General features: G+C 41.1%; 1 protein-coding gene across 3 annotated transcripts in view; it reads right to left on the bottom strand.

Moving 5' to 3' along the window:
* Inpp4b (inositol polyphosphate-4-phosphatase type II B) overlaps positions 1-21,125 on the bottom strand; it is a 345,013-nt gene that overhangs the window by 189,840 nt on the left and 134,048 nt on the right. For all 3 annotated transcript variants that reach the window (XM_051169166.1, XM_051169164.1, XM_051169165.1), the window contains one exon: positions 4,789-4,900. In XM_051169166.1, the coding sequence (XP_051025123.1) occupies positions 4,789-4,900 (112 nt within the window). The remainder of the gene's footprint in view (positions 1-4,788; positions 4,901-21,125) is intronic.

Genomic DNA, 21,125 nt, shown 5'->3' with positions numbered 1-21,125 from the left:
CATTTTAAATAACTTGATCTGCAGAGCCAATGATTGAAAGTTTGTAACATACAAAGCTGAAAATTCTTTGGCTAGAAGGAGAAAGGGGCACAGAAGAGGACATAGATATGGCCCCTGTGACCTGACCAGAGCAGGAGAGAGTTTCTCAAACAATTCCTTCCTCATGAAGCTGTAACTGACAGAAGCAGCAAAATTCTTCTGGCCCCAAGAGGCTGATGAGAGACTCATGTTCCTTCTTCTTAGGACAAAGCGGGGGCAGGGAAGTAGGGAGAATTTTCACAGCAAGGATGTCAAATACTAATAGTTAAACATAAAATAAAACAAATAAAAGGCCTAGAAAGTTCTATGGTTGAAAGGATCTAAGGGAAGCTTAGCTGTCTGTAGGTCCTGTTAGGCTCTGCAGGGAAGAGTTCACAGCCTCAGATCACCATCCCCAGGGTTTTGGCCCAAAATTTCCTGTCTGTTCTAACATGCATCTCCTTAGCCTCATTTCCACCCCTTCTTCCTTTCCCCAGGGATGGGTCTTTTCTAGAAGCTTAGCCATGGAACCCTGATAATAAAGGAATACACATAATTCCTTAAACATTTGTGAGGAGGAAGGACAAATTTTCAAGTCTTTAATAACAATGCTCAATTCTGTCTACTGCCTATGTTTTCACTGTGGAGTTCATTTGCATTATTCAGTAAGTGTGTTGGGAAGAAAAGCATAGTTTTGAGGTTTCTCTATTGAGTTCCATTCATGTCTTTTAAGTGGTTTTTCTGACCTGCTAGAAGTCACAGAGGTCTTCTTAACTCATAGCCAAGATGGGGATGGATTTAGTCTTAAGAGATCACCTAAGCGGTGAGACTCAGCTCTGCTTAGGTTTATTTTCCCTGTTTGCAGTGTGTCGTCAGCTCATTTCAGCTCATACAAAGCATCGAGTGATCACTTACAAACAGGAATCACCACATCAGCATGTAACGTTCATTTGCTCAAGGATCAGATCTAAGTGTGTCAGGCTGGTGTAGAAAGCTTTCACAGTTTGTGTGTGACAGCTGTCCAGGAAGTAATCAGACACAGCACTGAGACATCATCTTCTGGCGAGAAGAGCACTGCCCATAGAACGTAGCAGGGCAATTTACATGGAACCTTTTTTTTTTTTTTTTTTTTTTTTTTTTTAACAAAACACAGAAACCATGGAGATCAGATCGGGCCTATTCTCCTGAGATACTGCGCGTGTCCATGGAGGCAGCGCTGGCTCCATGTCATCAAAGATTACTTGATGACTCCTAACAGAAGCCCACCAAATGGCGACCTTCCCACTCCTCCTCTCTCATCCAAACCACAAAGCAGATGCCATAATATCAACTTTAAAATAACTATTCACAGAGAATTACATCTATGACAAACAGTCCACACAGCTTACTCAATCAACTGATAACCCTCACCAGGAACTGAGTTACCAAACTGGCTACCATACTGACTTTAAGTTTATACGCTCGAGAATCATAACAAAATAAGGTGATGCTGTCTAAGTCATCTCGAACTGAAACTGCGGCGAAGCAACCTTCTGATTTTAAGTCACCCCGTCTCTACCTCGGGCCCTCACTGCTGGAGTGAGAGGCACTCGCAGCCATGGTCAGCGTTTTTTGTGTGGGTTCTGGGAGTCACATGTTTGTTTGGCTCATGCTATAGTCAAATAAGCCATCTCCCCAAGCTTTCGAAACTGCATCAATTATGAAAAGGGATATTATTTCAGCAGTACCTCCTAGATTGGTTAATTTCTTTTATTCAGTTGTCAATCCCACACCATTTGGATCAGCACTAGTGGCAGGCAGGCTGTGTCTCCTGCTTCCTGACAATTTTGAGTAGAAAAGTCTATTGAAAAGTCTTTCCTTGTGCTGTTCCAAGAACACTTCAACAAGAAGCACTGAAATAAAAGTTACCTTCATATAACTCCTACAAATATTGTATATCTTGGATCCTAATGTATGTTTTTCACTTAATCATAAATATCCTTAGGATTTGGCACAAGTCATTTTCTAAGGAGAAAATTACGAAAAGGGAAGGTTTGCTCAAAGTCCAGACAAGACCAAGTTGATGCCAACAGTGTTGGGCATATTTACCAATTCTGCTAACTTCTGACTCACACAGTGTCAGAGTCTACTTTAAAAAAAAAAAAGTTTCCTCCGTTATGAATCCCCATTGTTGGCCCAGACAAATTATGTGGTACTTTGGTGGCACACATCCTGGATAAAAAGTTCTACATTTCTGATAAAAAGCATCACTTGGGTTACATGGCTTCACCTCATCCACAGCCCAGAGCCCAGGGCTGGTGCATTGTGAACAGGATACAGAGGGGGCTCAGCAGGCTTAGCATCCCTTAGTGGGCATGACCTTGTTTATCATAGCAACGAACTGGTGTCCAGGGGTGGGTGAGCTGTTGAGATAAAACTGGGGTGTCCTGGGACTTAGCATCCTCAGTTTGGAGTGCTTCATCTGAGTCATAGCCTGGTGTCAAGGGGCAGGTGATCTGAGCAGTCAGTCAGTGCAGGGACATCCAGAGATGGACAGATGGATGAAGCAGCTCAGCTTTGAAATGGGAAGTGACATTGTGGCATCTGGGGTCCTGGTGGATTGCTTCCAGTCAAGGTAGGCTGTCTTCTTCAGCACTTGTTTAGAATTCAGATTGTCTTTTGTCCATGTTAATATGGGAATGTGTGTAGCGGGGGCAAGGATGAGTTTTGTGTGGTGTGCTCCAGGGGACGTGGTGGGGGTGGAAGGACCAAGCCCCAGACCAGAGGTCTCAAACGCTCACACCCAAAGGCTCTGTTGGAGAATTGCATCATGGCCCAATGTTCATAGGCAGCCTTGGGATATTTCACAGTGTGTGATGATGTACTCGGAATACAGGGGGGAGAATGCAGTTTAGGGAAAGAGGAAATATCTTAGCCTGCTTGGAGAAAAGAGAAATACTTTTTAAAAGGCAGTCTTGGGTATTTTTAAAATAAATAAACACACTGTCTTTTAAATGTTAGGTAAACATAATCTTTTAAGTAGATCTTTCCCAAAGCTCAAATGTCAAGCGTATTCTGCAGTGTTTTATCTTGGTTGTCAGCTTGACTACAAATGGAACCAACTGAAACACAGGCTGCAGGCCTTTCCTGTTGGGCGTTTCTCAGTCAGATTATATGAAACAGGGAGACCCGTCCTGACTGTGGGCTGCACCTTCAGATGCCAGCTTAGCAAAGTTGGACGCAGAAGAAGAATCATGGCTTTGTGCGTGCTTGCCCTCAGTCTTGCTGGCAATGTCATCTATCCTGTTGCTGTGGCATCCCGTCTTCTTTGGGATGACAACAGGAGCTCTCCAGAATCCTCTAGGCCTTTGCAACCAGATTGGGGTTGTAGAGCATCCAGTGTCATGGACTGAACAGGTACTGAATTCTTGGTGGCTCCAGTGTGAAGCAGCCGTTGTCAGCCTGCTTGGACCATACCCGTATATACACATTACACACATTCATAATAATTCTCTATACACATATATGTACATACATATGCAAACATACATGTTCGTGCACATATGCACATATATTAATTCTGTATACAGGCATGTATACACATACATTCATTCAACAGTTCTAGCTGTTCCTTTACAGAACTATGCTAATACACATTCCATGTTAAGGAACAATAAAGTCATAGAAGTATTCATCCTTTAAAATGTTCATTCAGGGAAAAAATATAAGTTATATTATGAAAAAAATGAGTTTGTCCTTAAAATTATAACATAAAATCATTTCCTACTAAACTCCTGGAAAATTTTTAAGCCCAAATTGTGTGCCCCAACTGCTTTAATACGTAAAAAAACCACTTGTAAGAAAACGTACTCTGGTGCCTCACATTTGACCATGTCCCCTGGAGGGGGAGACCTGGTGGCACTCAGAGGAAGGACAGCAGGTAGCCAAGAAGAGACTTGATACCCTATGAGAATATACAGGGGGAGGTAATCCCCCTCAGGAACAGTCATAGGGGAGGGGAATAATGGGAAAAGGGGGGGGGGGGGAGGAATGGGAGGATACAAGGGATGGGATAAACATTGAGATGTAACAAGAATAAATTAATAAAAAAAAAAGAGAAAAAAGAAAAAAAAAAGAAAAAAATTTAGGATGATATTTATAGTTTGCTGTTACTGCTGTTGTTACAGAAAAGGGAGAAGAATTAGAAAAGTCCATGCAGACATCTCTTCAACAACATTGTTTTGTTTTGTTTTGTTTTTTTTTTTTTAATTACATTGCTGGCATTGAACTGCCTCTAGCTCTATACCTCTGTTTTATTCTCCCCCGTCCCCGTGCAATTTCATAAACTACAAAGCTCTTGTTAAATATACCTTCCTGCATATGAAATTAAACTTGCATCTCTTTCCAAAGATGTCTTTGGGAATAAAGAGCGGGCTACTCTTGGCAGTCACCCTCCCGGAATCCTCTCTGCATCTCATTCGGGGTAATTATGACAGAATACAACAATGATCAATACTTTTGTTCCGACTGAGAAGAGATGATATCAACATGGGAGCTGGCACGGGAGGGAGAGGTGTTTCTGACCGGCGCAAAGCTTTCTGCAGCTCAGCGTGAATGGGCACGCTGGTTCCGAGAGGAAATGCGCGCATCGTGCTTCAATTCCAGGGATGAATTCTCATTTAGCTTTTGAATAATGAGATTTCAAATCCCACAGGGTTTTGGCAATTCAGGCGTCTGGCAAAGATTATCATTTCTAATTTAATCTGTGCACGGGGCTGACTTCAATCCTACCTTTTGTCCCTGCACATCTGTCGTGATCTGGTCGCTGTCCCCATCCTCACTCTCCCCCATCTTCATGAGGCGGACTTCTATGGTGCCGACCACTTTGCCACCATCTGAGGTTCTGTGGGTAAAAAAAAAAAATCAGTGAAACACTAAGGTAAGTAAGTGTCTTATAACACACCCAGAAGTTATTTACTTAGGAAAACCAGGGATTGTTACTTCCTTTAAACCGATCTGCTCAATGCAAAGAAAAACATATTGCTAACATTGTGTCATTTTCATGAATTCACGAGGTAGGAGGCCTTCCAGAAGGCTCTCAGGAGCACCCTCAGGAAAAACGCTATGTGAAAGATGAAAGCCCTACACAGTGTTATAAACCCCGTGTTACAGAAGCAAATCTCTACAACTGTATAAACTGTTGGCCGCCCCTCTCCCAAGCACGGGAGCTAAAGCTCTCGTCTATCCCAGAAGTAGAAGCATCTATGGATACTGGTACAGCTGGTCCACCAGCTCCAAAATGGGCTATGTCCCAGCAATTATTTTAGGAGAGCAGCTCATTCTGTAGACAGAGGTGGGAATCGAAAGCAGAAATGACTTATCCAAGAACAAAGAGGCAACCTTCATCCTCTTCACATTTGTTCATCGCTGAGTGAGTCTTCTACACTTAATGATGGTGTAGGTTTTATTGGTAAGATTTTCATTATCATAATTTTCATTGGTATAAAATACCATGATTGGCAATAATAAGGCATGCATGATACAATTAACATCCCATCAAGCTTGAAGAGTCTCTAGTTTTTTTCCTTAGGCAGGAAAATATGCAGAATAAATAGTTCCACTCTACCATGGAAATGCCAACACCATGACACATAATTTCCTCTTTGCTTTGTAAGAAGACGGGTTGTGCAACTCCAGGGGTCCTGTGTGCCGTGTTGGCTCAGAGTCTCAGGCTAGACACTGATAGTCTTTTCTAGTGCGTCCTACTCTGAAATTTGCTTACCTTTAATCTGTGCTTTGATGTTGTATATAATTTAACCAACGCCTTCTGAATATCCCTGTGTTGTTACAAGGGGTATCATAAGAATAAATAAGAAAATAAATTCAGTTCATCAAAATGCTAATTGAAGAATGAGTAAATTAAGTGAAAATGATGCTCAATTGTGTTACTAGATCATAGTGATTTTTTCTTCCGGTAAAGTAAAATGTAGAAATTAAAACAGAGCAAAAGAAGCCATAAAAGGAAATTCCTGGTGATATTTGTACAACTAATATCACTTTATAATAAAATAAACAGGCTTCACATAGGGAAAAATGTTATTTACTCTTAAGCTGTATGTTAAATTTCTAAGGTGTGGAATAAATGTTTCTTATAATTTTAAAACCAATAAGAATTAAAATTCAATTTTTAAATAAAATAAAAAAGCACTGATTTTGTGTGTATGTGTGTGTGTGTCAAATATGATCTGTAGTAGTGCAGAAAACAATATTAGCACTAATTCTGAGACAGTTTTAAATTATTCATTTTATCAATTTCTGTTTAAATGTCAAAACAAGGTGTTCCAAGTTATAAAATGGCATATTTCTGAATAACTCTCCATTACCTGTAGTTAAAAGGTTCAATCACGATCCTTCTTGGTACTACCTACTGATCACTGTTTCCTCGTGCGGTGTAGACTTCCCCCTCGAGACTGATTTCCCACCACACTGACATCTTCTAATTCTCAAAGAGAATTATTTGAATATCTTTACCTAAGCACACAGAGCTTGTCTACAGTCATAGGGGAGGGGAGTAAGGGGAAAATGAGAGAGAGGGAGAAATGGATGGATAGAAGGGATGGGATAACAATTGAGATGTAATATAAATGAATTAATAAAATATATTAAAAAGAAATGTAATGCCTATGCATAACACCCTGGATTTTCTCACTCAACTAACACACCTTACATCTGAAGACTGAGACACTGGGTGCACGAGTCACTCTCTTCTAGGGCTGCACAATAAAAGCATGGGCAAGTGACAGGAAGCTTTGTCTTCCTCAGCTGTGACTCAGTTCCTTTTTCTGCAGACTAGATTCTGAGAGACCATGAATGGGAGGTGTTCAGCCTGCTCTCTGACAAAGCTCTCTACCTGTTGCCCACTTCACCCTGGTGGCAGCGGCTGTCCAGCAGCAGGCATAACTGGAGCCTCCATGGCCGCCAGTGTGCGTCACATTTAATGCAGTTCTCACCAGAAATGGTACTGAAGTACATAGAACAACGGTGACAAAAGCCTATGCTAGCTCTTGGCATCTTTATTTCAAGTGTCTGGATGCTCACAGCTTCGTGGTGCTGTGAAGTTTGAGATCATACTGGTGGACAGCAAAGATGAGTCACTTTTGCAGTCCAAGAGAAACTTCTCGAAATGCTAAGGTAGATTAATAGACAATGTGTGCATGCATGTGTGCATCCCTATATGTGTGCATGCCTGTGCTTGTATACATGTGTGTGTGTGTGTGTGTGTGTGTGTGTGTGTGTGTGTGTGTGTGTGTACACATTTCTGAACCACTGCTCTGATCTTTTGTTCCTTTTTAAAAGCATCTGGCTACTTGTTCAATGACTTACCTGCTTTTGTGTTTCCTACTTTCTGGCCTATAGCAGTGGTTCTCACCGTCCTAACGCTGTGACCCTTTAATACAGTTCCTCATGCTGTAGTGACCCCCCCCCCCAGGCAGAAAATTTTCTTTGCTACTTCAAAACTGTAATTTTGCTACTGTTATGTTAAGAATCATGATGTAAGTATCTATGTTTTCCGATGGTCTTGGCGACCCCTTGTGTAAGGGTCATTCAACCTCCAAAGGGATCATGACCCAGAGGTTGAGGACACTGACCTATAGACTTTTACCTACGGAGTAGCGTAAAAGCAAGTCCGAAAACTTCCTGAAACTGCTGACGTTGTAGAAGTCCCCTCCAAATCGCTTTATGTAGGCATCTGTTTGAGGTTTTCAGAAGTGCACGCCCCCACCTGAGCTTTGCAACTCATAGAGGTGAATCAGGTATAAACTAAGGAACGGCACCCTGGTTCAGCCTTTGATTGAACTAAACCGTAAAATGCACTTTGGGTTCTTATTTGTTCTAGAAAAGTTTTCCATCCAGAGCACAGCCATCAACACCCCTCTTAGTTGACCACAGTTCATGTAACTAAAGGTTGTTAAAATAAAACAAACAAACAAAAAAAAAAAAACAAACTAAAAAAAAAAAAAACCAGCCAACAAAAAAAACCTTCTTAAAGATTTAGAAATATGTGTTTTGTTGTTTGTTTGTTTGTTTTTCAGATTGAGAACCAAACCCAGCTTTTCCTTTATTTCAATACTGCATTATTAATTATATTCTTAATTTCAAAAGATTAGAAATATTGTGGTCAGCATACCAACTTCTATCCTCAGATGACGTTTAACTATGCTTCAAGCTTATTTATCATGAGATGGAAAAAGCTTTAGCAACAGTAAATTAACTGTTAGTTAGCTTGAAAACCCTATTAGAATCTAACTTTTGAAAATGTATAATTTTCTCTACAACAATATACTGAGGCGAGTTTTGCACTAGGAGCCAAGAAACGTCACTTGTGCTCCCAGCTCAGCTATGGACTAGCTCCTTGTGTGAAGGCATACTGCTTTTCTGGGTTCAGTTTAATTTACAGAAAAGCAGAATTCAAACTACTACTGACTAAACAACTACAACAACAACAACAAAACCACTCTAAGCCCCATGCTACAATCACTTCCAGGGCACCCTTACACATCCGTGGGCAATACTTGATATACATGTAAGAAAACAGTCAGGTAGGATGCAGGCTCTTCCCCTTATACTTCCTCACCCTACCCATCTTCATGTACCCCAAACAAGCCAAATGCCAACCAAACTCGGGGAGTAGCTGAGCAACAAATTTGATTGAAAGGTAACTCCTGCATATCCTAGAAATTCATGTGGCAACTGAAGGGTTAAGCATTCCACACACATGAATGCCAAGAGCCACCCTGTTAAGGCATGTGGGCTGTCTAAGAGGTAATCTGGTGTTTGCAAGGTCTTATACCATGATGTACCCTCAAACTGCTTCCAGCCTCTGACATGCTGTCAGGAGCCATTGATTTGGGAAAGTCCAGGAGGCATGAAAGATCTCTGGAGGTGATCCGGTATTTGCAAGGTCTGTATCATGATGTACCCCAGCATTGCCTCTAACCTCTGACTGCCCTGTCAATTGTGCTTTGCTGCATCTCTCTAAAAATCTGGCATTGGAGCCGGGCATGGTGGCACACGCCTTTAATCCCAGCCCCCAGGGAGGCAGAGGCAGGTGGATCACTGTGAGTCTAAGGCCAACCCGGTCTACAAAGCGAGTCCAGGATAGCCAAGATTACACAGAGAAACCCTGTCTCATAAAACCAAAAGTAAATACATCTGGAATTGGTGTGAATTGTTATTTTCTGGGTACTGGCCAGCTCTGATTGAACAAACTTCCTAGAGGATTTTATTGAAGATGTACTTTTTATTATTCAGATGAATTAATCCCTGATTATGGAATTCCTGATTTGATTCAAATAGTTTTAAAAGTTAAAGTTAGTTTATGGCTGCAATAAATACCTTTGTGGACCTCCAGATGCCTCACTAGGATAGCCTACCAGCAGATTTGTGGCTTCAGATAAGCTTCCACTGCAGATGGCACCATGAATTCTGGTATTTCACCATAAATATAGCCAAATTTGTTTAAACTCTATGTGAACCTATGTGGAATGAAGTTACCTAGAGATGTCTGAATTTACTCTGTTTCTTAGAATGAAAGACAGACAAAATTATTGTCCTGAGCTCATAACGAACTAAAAGACAGCTGGATAATGTATAGTCCGGTCCGTCCTAATTGATAAGTTGTATACTCTTGTAAGTTTCAGACCCCATTAACCTAAGACCCTGCCAATCTTTGTCATTCTGAACTCACCATGAACTTATGTAATGGATACATAGATAAGAAATGTTTAGCTTTAAGACATGTAACCTGTTGTATTTTAGAACTCATCTGTTTTTGTGATTATGACTTTGACTATGAGGTAATTCCCTTTTCTCAGAAGTATAAGTATGGTCTACAATAAACGTGGTGAGGAAAAAATGAAGGAGAAAATTGGGGGAAAAATTAAGGAGAAAATTGAGCAGTTTAACTTCAGTTGAAGTTAAGATGCCTGACTTCATCCACCTTTTCTCCTGATCCTCTTCTTTTGAATGTATGTGTGTGAGTGGTTTATTTTCTCCCTCCCCCCCCCTCTCTCTCTTACTTCTTATTTCTCTATAGATTTGCAAATAAGTTAGCAGACTTAGGGCCATCAGCCTTGTACGGCTAATAAGCCTAAGTTTACACCAACTTATTGGAGACCTCCGCAAAGAGGCCTATCTACAGATCAAAGAGCCTCCTTTTATGACCCCTGTGCAGTTTCCAGCCAGAAGCCGCTTTTACAGCCTCAGCCATAGGAAAGCTGTGGTCAGTTTAAGTTCTTCTCCTCAGCCGCAGTACAGCCAGTCCCTAGAGAAGAAACCTTGGGCTCTTTTTCCCTTTCCTTCCTTTTTCTTCTTTCAATCCCGATCGGTTGCCTGAGCCATCAGCTCTGGCCACCCAAGAGATAAAATGAACTAGAAGGGCATCCACATCCAACACCAGAGAATCTACCCTGGACCCTCTCCAGAGCACTAGCCAGGCATTAACACATGAAGAGAGAAAACCATGTCCTTTTATGTAGCACATTGCTGGCTGGTTACTATCCAAGAAAGCACAAGAGAAGAAAAAGAAGGACAACACACACCATGCGATATTTCCACCATGATAACGAGTTCTCTTTTCTATCATCAAAGGGAGCTAAATATTTAACTGTGTCAAGGTGTGGAAGGAAAGAAACATGAATCTATATACCCTTCCCACCTTGGTGTTCAGAGTCCAATAGGGATGGTGGTTCTTACAAATCTGACTTTAAGATACCCCACCTAATGTTTCCTAAGGAAATATTCAGTCACATATATTTTTTAGAAGATAGAAAAGAATGTAAAATGGTCTTTTAATGATACGCATCCTCTAAGTTTCTTTCCTACCTATTTTTGCCATCCTTTTAACAGATCAAAGAGAAAAAGAAAAGAAAAACATCCCAGAAGATGTTAAACATCGAAATGCAAATAACGTCTCTCTTCCAGAAATGCCACTGCAATGCAAACCAACAAATGCCTCTGCAAACATCCAGGGGCAAGCCGTCATTAGCACTGTCAGGCTTTGTGAGCATCAGGCAGCTCTGGTGTCATACACAGGGATTTGCAGCTCCGAGACATGCTTTGCACCTAAGCCACCTAGACATGTAGCTCAGAAACAAAAATCTCATCTGGACAAGAAAATAAACAAAGGCCATATGTAGCGGACACGGTGAGTCTTTCTAGTTCATATAATTATACTGCTAGATTTAACCTCACGTGCATGGAAGTGAGAAGTCCATGTGAGGATGGGTAGACGGAGACATCTGTGTGCTACATGACGTTCATGAATATTCAAAGCCACAGAATTCTTCCCAGTAGTTAAGGATTAGGTTCCAGTGAGTCTCAGCATTTTCGCCTACACATTCTATTGTGGCACCCTGGGATTTTTTTTTAAATCTTTCTTCTTCATAAACTTAAACCCCAGAAATTCTATGGGATCCAACTCCTCTTCTATGAGGCTCTAACACAACCCACCATACCAGCTGGGTCCCCAACTTCCCTTTCTTCTAATCTCACTATTTTACAGTGTATAGACTTTAAGCCAAACCCTCCATGTCTTCACATGTAAAAAGTATTCATTGCACAGCCTAAGCCCCCAGTATCCCATTTCTACCCTTACTTTGTCTGGAGCCTCTTAAATGTTTTCTTCCCTCAAAGAGCATCTCGAGTAGCTTCCTCCCTCCTCCTGCATCCTATGTGAATAACCTGCTTATTCTATTTTTCTCTCACATCCCATCCACACCAGGTTCTTGCCCTCATCCTTGTTTTTACTACTTGGTTTTGTTCCTCCTATTAAAGGTTGTTAGCCATCGGCTCACCCTGAGCTAGAGGTTGAGCCATGTAGTCTACTGATGGAACTCTCTGCCTTTTGGTTCATGCTGATTTACCTCATAGCTAGACAATCGACGTTTGTTTTAAAGATTTATTTTATGTGTATGTGTGTACCTAGGTGTGTGTGTGTGTGTGTGTGTGTGTGTGTGTGTGTGTGTGTGTACTCAAGTCCTCTGCAGGTGCTCCTAACAGCTGAGCCACTGTTTCTTTTAGAGAGAAGGTCTCATGTATCCCAGGCTTACCTTGGACTCACTATGAAATCCTGTTCCTCCTGCCTCCTCTTCTCGAGTGCTATCATTAGAGTCGCATGATGCTACGATGCCTGATTTAAGGAGAGCTGGGACCAAACCCAGGGCTTTGGTCATGCTGGACAAGCGTGCATCATCTGAAGCACATTTCTAGTCCCAGAATCCCTAGAGCACGCATTAATGGACAGCACAGTGAGCTTTGAGTAGCAAGCCCCATGTCTACTCCAGTATCCTTCTGTGCAATAAATACTATGTGACCAAGAAGGGGCAATGCCTCTTTCATGAGGATCTTCTAGCACTGTAAAGCATCCTGGTTTATTACAAAACCCAAAGTTTCTGATATTCAGTATGAGTATGGTTTACCATACAGTAATGAGTACTGTTGTTATAGCTGTTATTAGTTATGCATTAGTAGAAAATTATTGTTATATAGCTTGGGCTACAAGAAAAGCACATTGCATAAATATTGGCCACCCATGTTTCAGATTCACTGGTTTGTGAATGCCTCCTTACTACAGAAAACAGTGCCATTGAGACATGAGGGATTCTACAGGCACAAAAACAGAAGCAAATTTCACTCTTCTAAATTCAAATAAGTGATAAATTTTATTTGAAAAAAAAACCTGTTGATTCAATGATAAATGTGAAACATAAATGCTTTCCTTGAACTTAGCTATACTGATTAGCAAGGTGAGAAAACACGGTTGACTCATTAGAAATGCCTTTGTCAGGAATCTGAAGCAACTCAAGTTACACCAGGACATTATAATCTGCCAGTTGAATTGCAGTTGTAGGCAATGCAGGAGGGCTACTATACTACCCCACACTGAGGGAGCTACAGTGTCTGTGCAGAAAGCATGATCAGACAGGGTGTTTGAGAATATTTAAAAATAAATAGCACCAGACATATGAGAGGGTGAAAGTCAAAATCTCAAATACCAGCAAACCAGCATCTATATACTGCTGTTTCCCCTTCTCATGTCCCTTGACTTAGACTAAACACAGCCCAAGTGTCAGAGATTATTTTTAGTGTAGACAGAGTCCAGACCTCCAGTGTTAGCTCAGGCTTTAGGATATAGGATTTAGAGCTCCCAATACTCCAAAATGAAAGAAAATCTCTTTTCTCTCTCCACTCTCTTGTGTTTTAGGCCCACGTAATCTTGCTATGACACTCGTCGGTAGCGGCGATGGAAGTGGATGAAACCAGAACTCGTGGGCTACTCTAAAATTCATACACTCCAATGGACTAACCAAGGAGAGCTTCTTTATGGGAAGATGTGACCTCAGCTGTGTGGGACGATGCTCTTCACATCCCCTTCATCTCTGTTTTCCTGCCATGTGCCCCCAGAAGGAGCATGGACTTCTATAGTAAAAACGGACAAGTAGCAATGAAGGAAAAGCCAACAAGGAGGAAGCTGTGGGATGCAGAGCAATGCCAGAAAGCTCACCGAGAAAACAGAGAGAAGGAAGCAGAGCTCTTAATGTTGCAGGTGGACTCCCAGCCTCCTCCTGGCTGCGGATCTGAGGCAGAAGAGGTCCAAGGGACCTGAGAAGTGATGTAAGAAGCCAGATCATCAGAAAGGTCTCCATGTACTTGGATGATAAACAGGACGGATGGGCCCACAGAACGCACGGCTGGGGAACTAAGAATGCAGGGTCTCACCAGACAAAAGGATGAAACACAAACATGTTGCCACAAACAACTAGAAAATATGTTTACAGGAGATTTGAAATAAGTAAGAAGTTTAAGCTTAATTCTTTCAAAACTATAAAAAGTATTTGTTCTTAAAAACCTATTACTACTAATGCTGTACATCAGAAAAGTCTAGAAAAGTAGACACACTCTGATAAAGGCTGGAAGATGTAGTATTAGTAAATTTGACTCCTCTGTCCAAGCTGATCTATAGATTCTGTAAAATAGGAACCAAAGTCCAAGGCAAATGTTTGGAGACTTCCTTGAGCTGATTTATGAAGTTCAAGGAAAGGCAAAGGAAAGAGAATGGGCAGATGATTTTGAAAAAGATGAAAAAGTGAAGAATTGACTGCAAGACATTCTAGAAACTTATAGAAACCACGCAGCTCTGAAGAGAGCACAGATGCATTAGTAAAAACTAAATAAGGGGAAAAGAAGGCAATATGCCTCATTGGTTTCTGGAAAAGTTATGAGCACGTCAATGGAGAAGAAAAGTCTTTTCAGTAAATGGTTCCAAGACAATTAGATCTTTATTTGTAATAAAAACAAAGTTGTGCTTGAACTCCACACCTTTACTGACAGTAAAGTAGCCTAGGAAACCAAAACTTATAAATGTGATGCAGGAGAAATTGTGAACCAGACTTAGGCAAAGAGCACGTGACACCAAGTTCATGTCCTAGGAAAAGAAGAAACTATCAGGATATGGGAGCTAATTACAGTAAAGCCAGCATTTCCCAAGTGACAGAAAGATAACGGCTAATTAAATGCTATCCTGGGATAAATAATAAGACAATCTCAAAAAATCAAAGCAGTGGGAGAGAGAGCAGGAAAGGGGGACATGGGGAGAGAGAGACAGAGACAGAGACAGAGAGACAGAGAAAGAAGGAAAGAAGAAATGGAACTTCATCAAAATTGATAATGTTAGCTCCACAGACATTTTTTAATAATCATAGAAGAACAAGTGTTTGAGTAGCAGGAAGATTCCAGGTATGGTGTGTGTGGAAAAGAACTTGAATCTAAAAATACATAGCCAGACCTCAAACTCTGCTGCAATGAAACAAAGCAAGAGCCTAAATAATCAATTTGTAAAATACTCAAACAGTTATATTTCAAAAAGAGGGTGTACAGATGGCAAAAAGCATGTGACGAGATCATTTACAGCTGAGAAAGTACACTCTGATGAAAATTAAAGCCACTGTAATATGCTGCTTCCGCAGCTTAGGCAACCAAGAGGGCTGTGCGCTGACCGACGTCCTCTCAGAGTTCTGGTATGGAAATAGGTACAGCAGGTTTTCACAAACCCACTTACTAGGTAAACACGAAGCTCAAATCCTACATATTTATCCCAGAGAAACAAAAAGAGAATAACGTTCAAAAGTACACAAAAAATTTAAATCTCATTTATAATCACTAGACAGTGAAAGCCCCTCAAATGTCATTTAATTTGAATTACTAAATAAACTGGGACATCCATACCATAGAATATCATTTATCAAGAGAAAGAAACTTCATACACACTAAAACTTCTAAGAATTTTATGTATTTGAGTGAAGAGAGCTGATCTCTAAGGCTTAAAGACTATTAAATACCTATTGTTCAATTTCTATTTTATTTTTTCCTTCTTTTTTTATTAATTTATTCATATTACATCTCAATGGTTAGCCCATCCCTTGTATCCTCCCTCCCTCCCATTTTTCCCTTACTCCCTTCCCCTATGACTGTGACTGAGGGGGACTTCCTTTCCCTGTATGTGCTCATATGGTATCAAGTCTCTTCTTGGTAGCCTGCTGTCCTTCCTCTTAGTGCCACCAGGTTTCCCCATCCAGGGAACCAGAAAGGTAGGACAGAGGGGAGGACATCCTATTGGGACTCTAGGTGAGAGAAACATGGGAGAATGGCAAAATAGAAGGACCCAGAGGGTCCTAGAAACCTACAAGGAGAACAGTATGATGGGCATATCTGGGCCCAGGGGTCTTGCTCAAACTATGGCACCAGCCAAGGACAATACGTGCAGTAAACTTCAAACCCCTACCCAGATCTAGCCAATGGACAGGACATTTTCGACAGTTGAGTGGAGAGTGGGGTCTGACTTTCACATGAACTCTGGTGCTTAATTTCTATTTTAAGAATTAAAAATCTATTAAAAGAAACAATCAATCTTTTGGTGACAGAGATGGTCTGGATGGTGATCCAAGCTAACAGGCAGCGGGAGGGGTTTCCTTGTGGTGATGGGCCAGACCTGTAGTCTGATCCTGGTGCTCTCCTGAGATTGTAGTGGTGGGTTATAATTTACAGAAATGTAAGAAATGCTTTTGCTGTATTAGTTTATGAAGTTGAGTAAAATAGGAAAGAAGACAGGCATTTTCTCTGATAACACATTAAAAACAAGCAAAACAACAATTTTGTCTGGGAATATAATGAAGCTTGTCTTAAAAGGTTTCTCTTCCATTTCAACCAAATCTAATTTTTAAAATTTCCTTGGGATGCCAGACTCAAAGTATACATTTTATTTTATGCACTATACTTTTAGAGTAACCAAAGACATTACAAATCTCATCTATAAGATGAAAACAAAAAAAAAAGGCCACAGGACATTGGGGTGCAGGTCATCAAACTGCATGGAAAATTGCACATTCAAAGACACAAGATGAATTTACCACATCGGTGACCCGGGACTGGAGTGTAAGTAAATCGCCATCTGCTGCCAGGAGTATTCATTTAGACACACAGAAAAGGAAGTGTTGCTAGGCTTCTGCTTTGTTTTATGACATTTACTTGTTAGCATTTGAGTAAGAGTAAAGAAAAGAATGGGATACAAGAATAAATTAATAAAAAAAAAAAAAAAAGAAAAAAAAGAAAAGAATGGGTGGGGAGGAGGGTTCCATGCATAGGAAGAGGCTATTGGAAGAGGCAGATAGTGCTATCAAGGATGGGATTCTGTAGGGTTGGTGCAGAAGCAGCCGTTCAATTTGTCTAAGTGTCGGCTTTTTTTGAAAGAAAAAAAAACTGGGGTTGATGAAATGACTTCCTGGGTAAAGGTGATTGCCACTATGCCTGGTAACTGAGTTTGATTCCCAGAGCCTGCACAGAGGAAGTTAGGTTTTTTTTTCCTGCATGGTGTCCTCTGAGGTCCATGTGAGTGCTGTAATGTGCACGTGCCCACATAGACAGACAGACACACACACAGAGACACATACACACTCACAAAAAGCTAGATAAGTATAAAAATATAAGAAAAGAATGGATATCTCTTTAAGGCCGGCGCACATTACCATGGCAGTTATGCAAAGACTTCGTTCCTTCTACGGAACTTACATGAGTGGCTTCAGATGTTTCAGTGTTAATCAAAATGCCCTTGCTTATTAAGTACTGATAGTTAGCTGGTGTATGATAGTAAGACTTTGACGCACGTATTCTTGATCAGACTGCTTGGTGCTTTTTTAGTTTGGTGTCAGCTTTTAATAGTAGGAAGGAGTACAAGAGGTCTCTCCAAGAATTCCAGAACCAAAAGGTCAAGATTACAATGTGAGAACATGATTTTAAAGTATAATGAATTTCAAACCTGTACAGTCAGAAATTCAATGGGTTTTAAATTACAGGAGGCACGTACTGTGCTCTGAGGCAGAATAGCGTTCATGACACACATTCTCAGGCTTAATTGCTTCTGGGTTTGCTTTAAATTTCTCTGTGACTCACGAATAAAAATCTTCTAGTTTTCCAAATGACATTTTCTTTACTTTCTAATTTAGCAACACCCCCTACCAACTGTACTTTGAAATCCATAAAAATTCTACAGAAATATAAAAATAATGTAAGATTAATAGAAAATAGTCATTAGTTTAAAAGCACTTGTTAATTGTACTATTAATCACTTCACTCACAGGAAAGGAATGCAGAAAAGGACTAAAGTGTCTGTCTTTATGGAAATTCCATAAAAATTCTAGAAACAAACAAACAAGCTACATATCAGGTGGTCAGATCTCTGGAGGAAAGCAATTGGTGTAGACAGATAAACAAGGGCTGCGTTGAGGCTGTTACTTTCTAATCAGAGGTGGGAAAAGGTCTCTAAAATGACGTTTCAATGAGCACCAAGAGGAAGAAGAGAGCAAGCAGTACATCTCCCTGAGGGAAGAGCATTCTGGGAAGCGGAGGGCTCAAAGGCCTTGAAATGAAATGGCGCTTCCATGTTCTAAGAAGAGCAGAGATGGCAGGTAGCTACCAGGGAAAAAGGCTAGGAGACTGTCCTAGTTTCGTGTCTATTTCTGTGATTAAATTTCCTGACCAGAAAAACATGAGAGAAATGTTCAATTTGACTACAAGTTCCAGATTCAGAGAACCATTTCAATCCACAGAAAGAGATAAAGACAGCAAGCCCTCTCTCCCTCCTCTCTCTTCTCTCTCTCTCTCTCTCTCTCTCTCTCTCTCTCTCTCTCTCTCTCTTTCTCTCTCTCCACCTACATAGTCACTTATTTATTTATTTGTTGGTTTGTTTGTTTGTTTATAGTTAGGGCCCAGTATAGGGAATGGTGTTACCCACAGTGGGCTGGGTCTTTCTATGTCAGTTATTCAGTCAGCCCCCACAGAGAAGCCAATATGATCTACTTAATTCTTCATTAATGCTCTTCATACTCTTCCCAGGTGATTCTGGGTTGTGTCACATTGACAGTTAAAATTATCCAGCACAAGCAACACATGTGAATCTCACAATACAACCTAGCTCATTCTCACAGACTCAGTAACTCAAAACAGCAGCCCGATTTCATAGTTTCTGTGGATGAGAAATCCTCAGGGTCTAATCAAGTGGAAGTCAAGATTCAGGGTGCGTAGTACAACCTCATTCTCTCAGGGAGGCTTTAGAGAAGAGCAAGTTTCTTATGAGAGTTGGGGAAATGTATTCCCTTGTGGCTAGGTGATTGAGGTTTCCATTTTATGTCATGTTACCAGTTGGAGTGAGGCTCAGATTTCTATGTCCACCTTCAAGTTGTAGCCTTAACACTGTCTCTGTAGATGTTCCAACATAGTAGCTTGCTTTTTCAGAGCTAGCGGTAGGCTTGGCATACATAGTTAGTTTAAATAGTAGCTTATATGGTGTTCTGGCCACTAATATATAGAGTGCACGAGAGGCTACCTCACTACCAGAGGATGGAGCTGATCTGTTGGACAAAGTGGTTTTCTTATCATTTCCTCAGGTTATACCCACACTAAAGGGGAAGGAGCTATGCAAAGTGTTACTCTGGTGGCGGGAATCTTTGGAACCCTTCTAGCATCCTGTCTCTATAGCAAAGGTGAACTAAGATATCAGACTCCTGAACTTTACAGGCCACTGTGCGAACTTTTTTTCTTCCAGTAGAATAAGCAACAGAACATTTTGAACTGAGGTATGTTTTGAGGTGAGAATGTGAGTTCCAAGTTCAGAGGTGATGGGTAGATGGGAAAGTGGAGCAGCACAGAGACGACTAGAAGACAGCAGGCTGGAGTGGAGGTGGATCAGGGTTCAGTTTAATCTGGAGATGACTTACAGGATATCTGACTGGTAGGATGGAGAGAAATGAAAAAAAAAAAAAAAGAGAGAGAATTAGAACATTCTGAGATGGGGACGCTATAACCATAAGCAAGGTTTGGAGAGAAAGGGGAGTGGTATGCAGGAAGGGAGGGCTCCATTTTGAATAGTTTAGGTTTACGACACCTGTTTGGGCTTTATTTATCCACAGGTGGTTGGACGCTTGGCTTTTGAAACGGAGTAAAAAGATAAGTCAGTCAGAACAGTATGGACATCTTTTAGATTGTTTCCACTGAAACGCAAACCTAGTAAGTCATCTGAGAAAAAGCAGAAAACAGATAATATGGGGTTTTATTGACACCAATATCAGAAGATAGACCTAAGGATTGGTGGAATAGCTCGGTGGTCGGATGCATATACAACATGCACAAGGACGTCTACATTTTTAAAAGCACAAACAAAGGATAATCAGGGACATTGGAGATTTAGAGCGATTGAGAAGAGAATGACTGAAGAATGAAAATAGGAGGGTTCCTGTCTTGAACTGTGGTATAAGAGAGGTCACCGGTGAGAACGCCGTCCAATAAGGAACAATCAGGAGTAACATGGAATAAAAAGTCATTGGTTGCCAGATGTGGTGGTGCACGTCTTTAATCCCAGCACTTGGGAGGCAGAGGCAGGTGGATTGCTGTGAGTTCGAGACAAGCCTTGTCTACAAAGCGAGTCCAGGACAGCCAAGGCTAACACAGAGAGACCCTGTCTGGGAAAAACAAAAAACAAAAACAAAACAAAAAAACAAAAATTCATTGGTGGTAGGAAGTGTAGGGTGAAGCTTGGGGTTTCAGAGAGCAAGGGAAGAGTATGTTTTAAGGAGTGGGCAACTGATCCACCGTGTAGCTAAATTTTAGTGAGAGGAACCGTTGTAATTATTCACAGGATTTAGTACTATGAAGTGATTGAGGATCATGCCACATGCTGCTCAGGTAAGGTGAGGGATGAAAACTCAGCGAAGTGGTTTTTAAAGGATGATCTAAGCAGGTGAAATTGTCCTGGTGCAAAAAGAGCAGGGAGCTGGAACGTGAGTTAGAGAGGCGTGTGGAGTGATGGATGGCCTGTTTTCACACTGATGGACAGCTGGCAGGTATCAGCCTATGATGTGTGAGCGAAAGCACGTAATTCCTGGAGCCAGGATCTCAGACGAGACAAAGCGCTCCCTAAAACAGGAGTGGTTTTCAGGACAGGGGGAGAGGTCATCTTGATGGGAGGGCAAGAAGAACGGATTCTCGAGCTTGGTAGGACACTGTGGGAAGCTGCCACATTCTACCAGGGAAACAGAAACCAGATAAACCAGCTGAGGAAGAGAAAGAGGTGAGAACGTTACAAGACTTGAGGAATGATGGGGCATAAAACAATGGCCCAGGTAGTGGGAGAATGATTTAATCAAAGGTTAAATGGTAGTACTACACTGTTATTAAAGATACTCAAGAAATTAGCGTGCATCTTCCCAAATGCAGCCTAGGAGCATGGAAATCTGTTGCCTTTGTCTAATGAGTTGCAGAAGTGCAATTGCAAGGTAGGTGAGCTAGACAGTGGTTATAGTTAGACTTATTTTCATTGAAAATAATAGCTTATGAATTCAATTAAATGCTAACAACATTATATTTTGCTCACTAGGAAAGGGGAAACTTGGGAGTAGAGGGTAAATGGTTTCTAGGCAATGGACTGTCAAACCTTTGTTGGGCAAAGAGAGAATGCTGTGAAAGACAAGGTTGCACAAGGGTCACAGACATACTGCACAGAGTGTTGTGGAAAGATGAGG

The sequence above is a fragment of the Acomys russatus genome, chromosome 26, assembly GCF_903995435.1.
Source record: "Acomys russatus chromosome 26, mAcoRus1.1, whole genome shotgun sequence".
NCBI lineage: Eukaryota > Metazoa > Chordata > Mammalia > Rodentia > Muridae > Acomys > Acomys russatus.
Note: the sequence above shows the minus strand (reverse complement) of the source record. Positions and strands in the feature narration are given on the sequence as shown.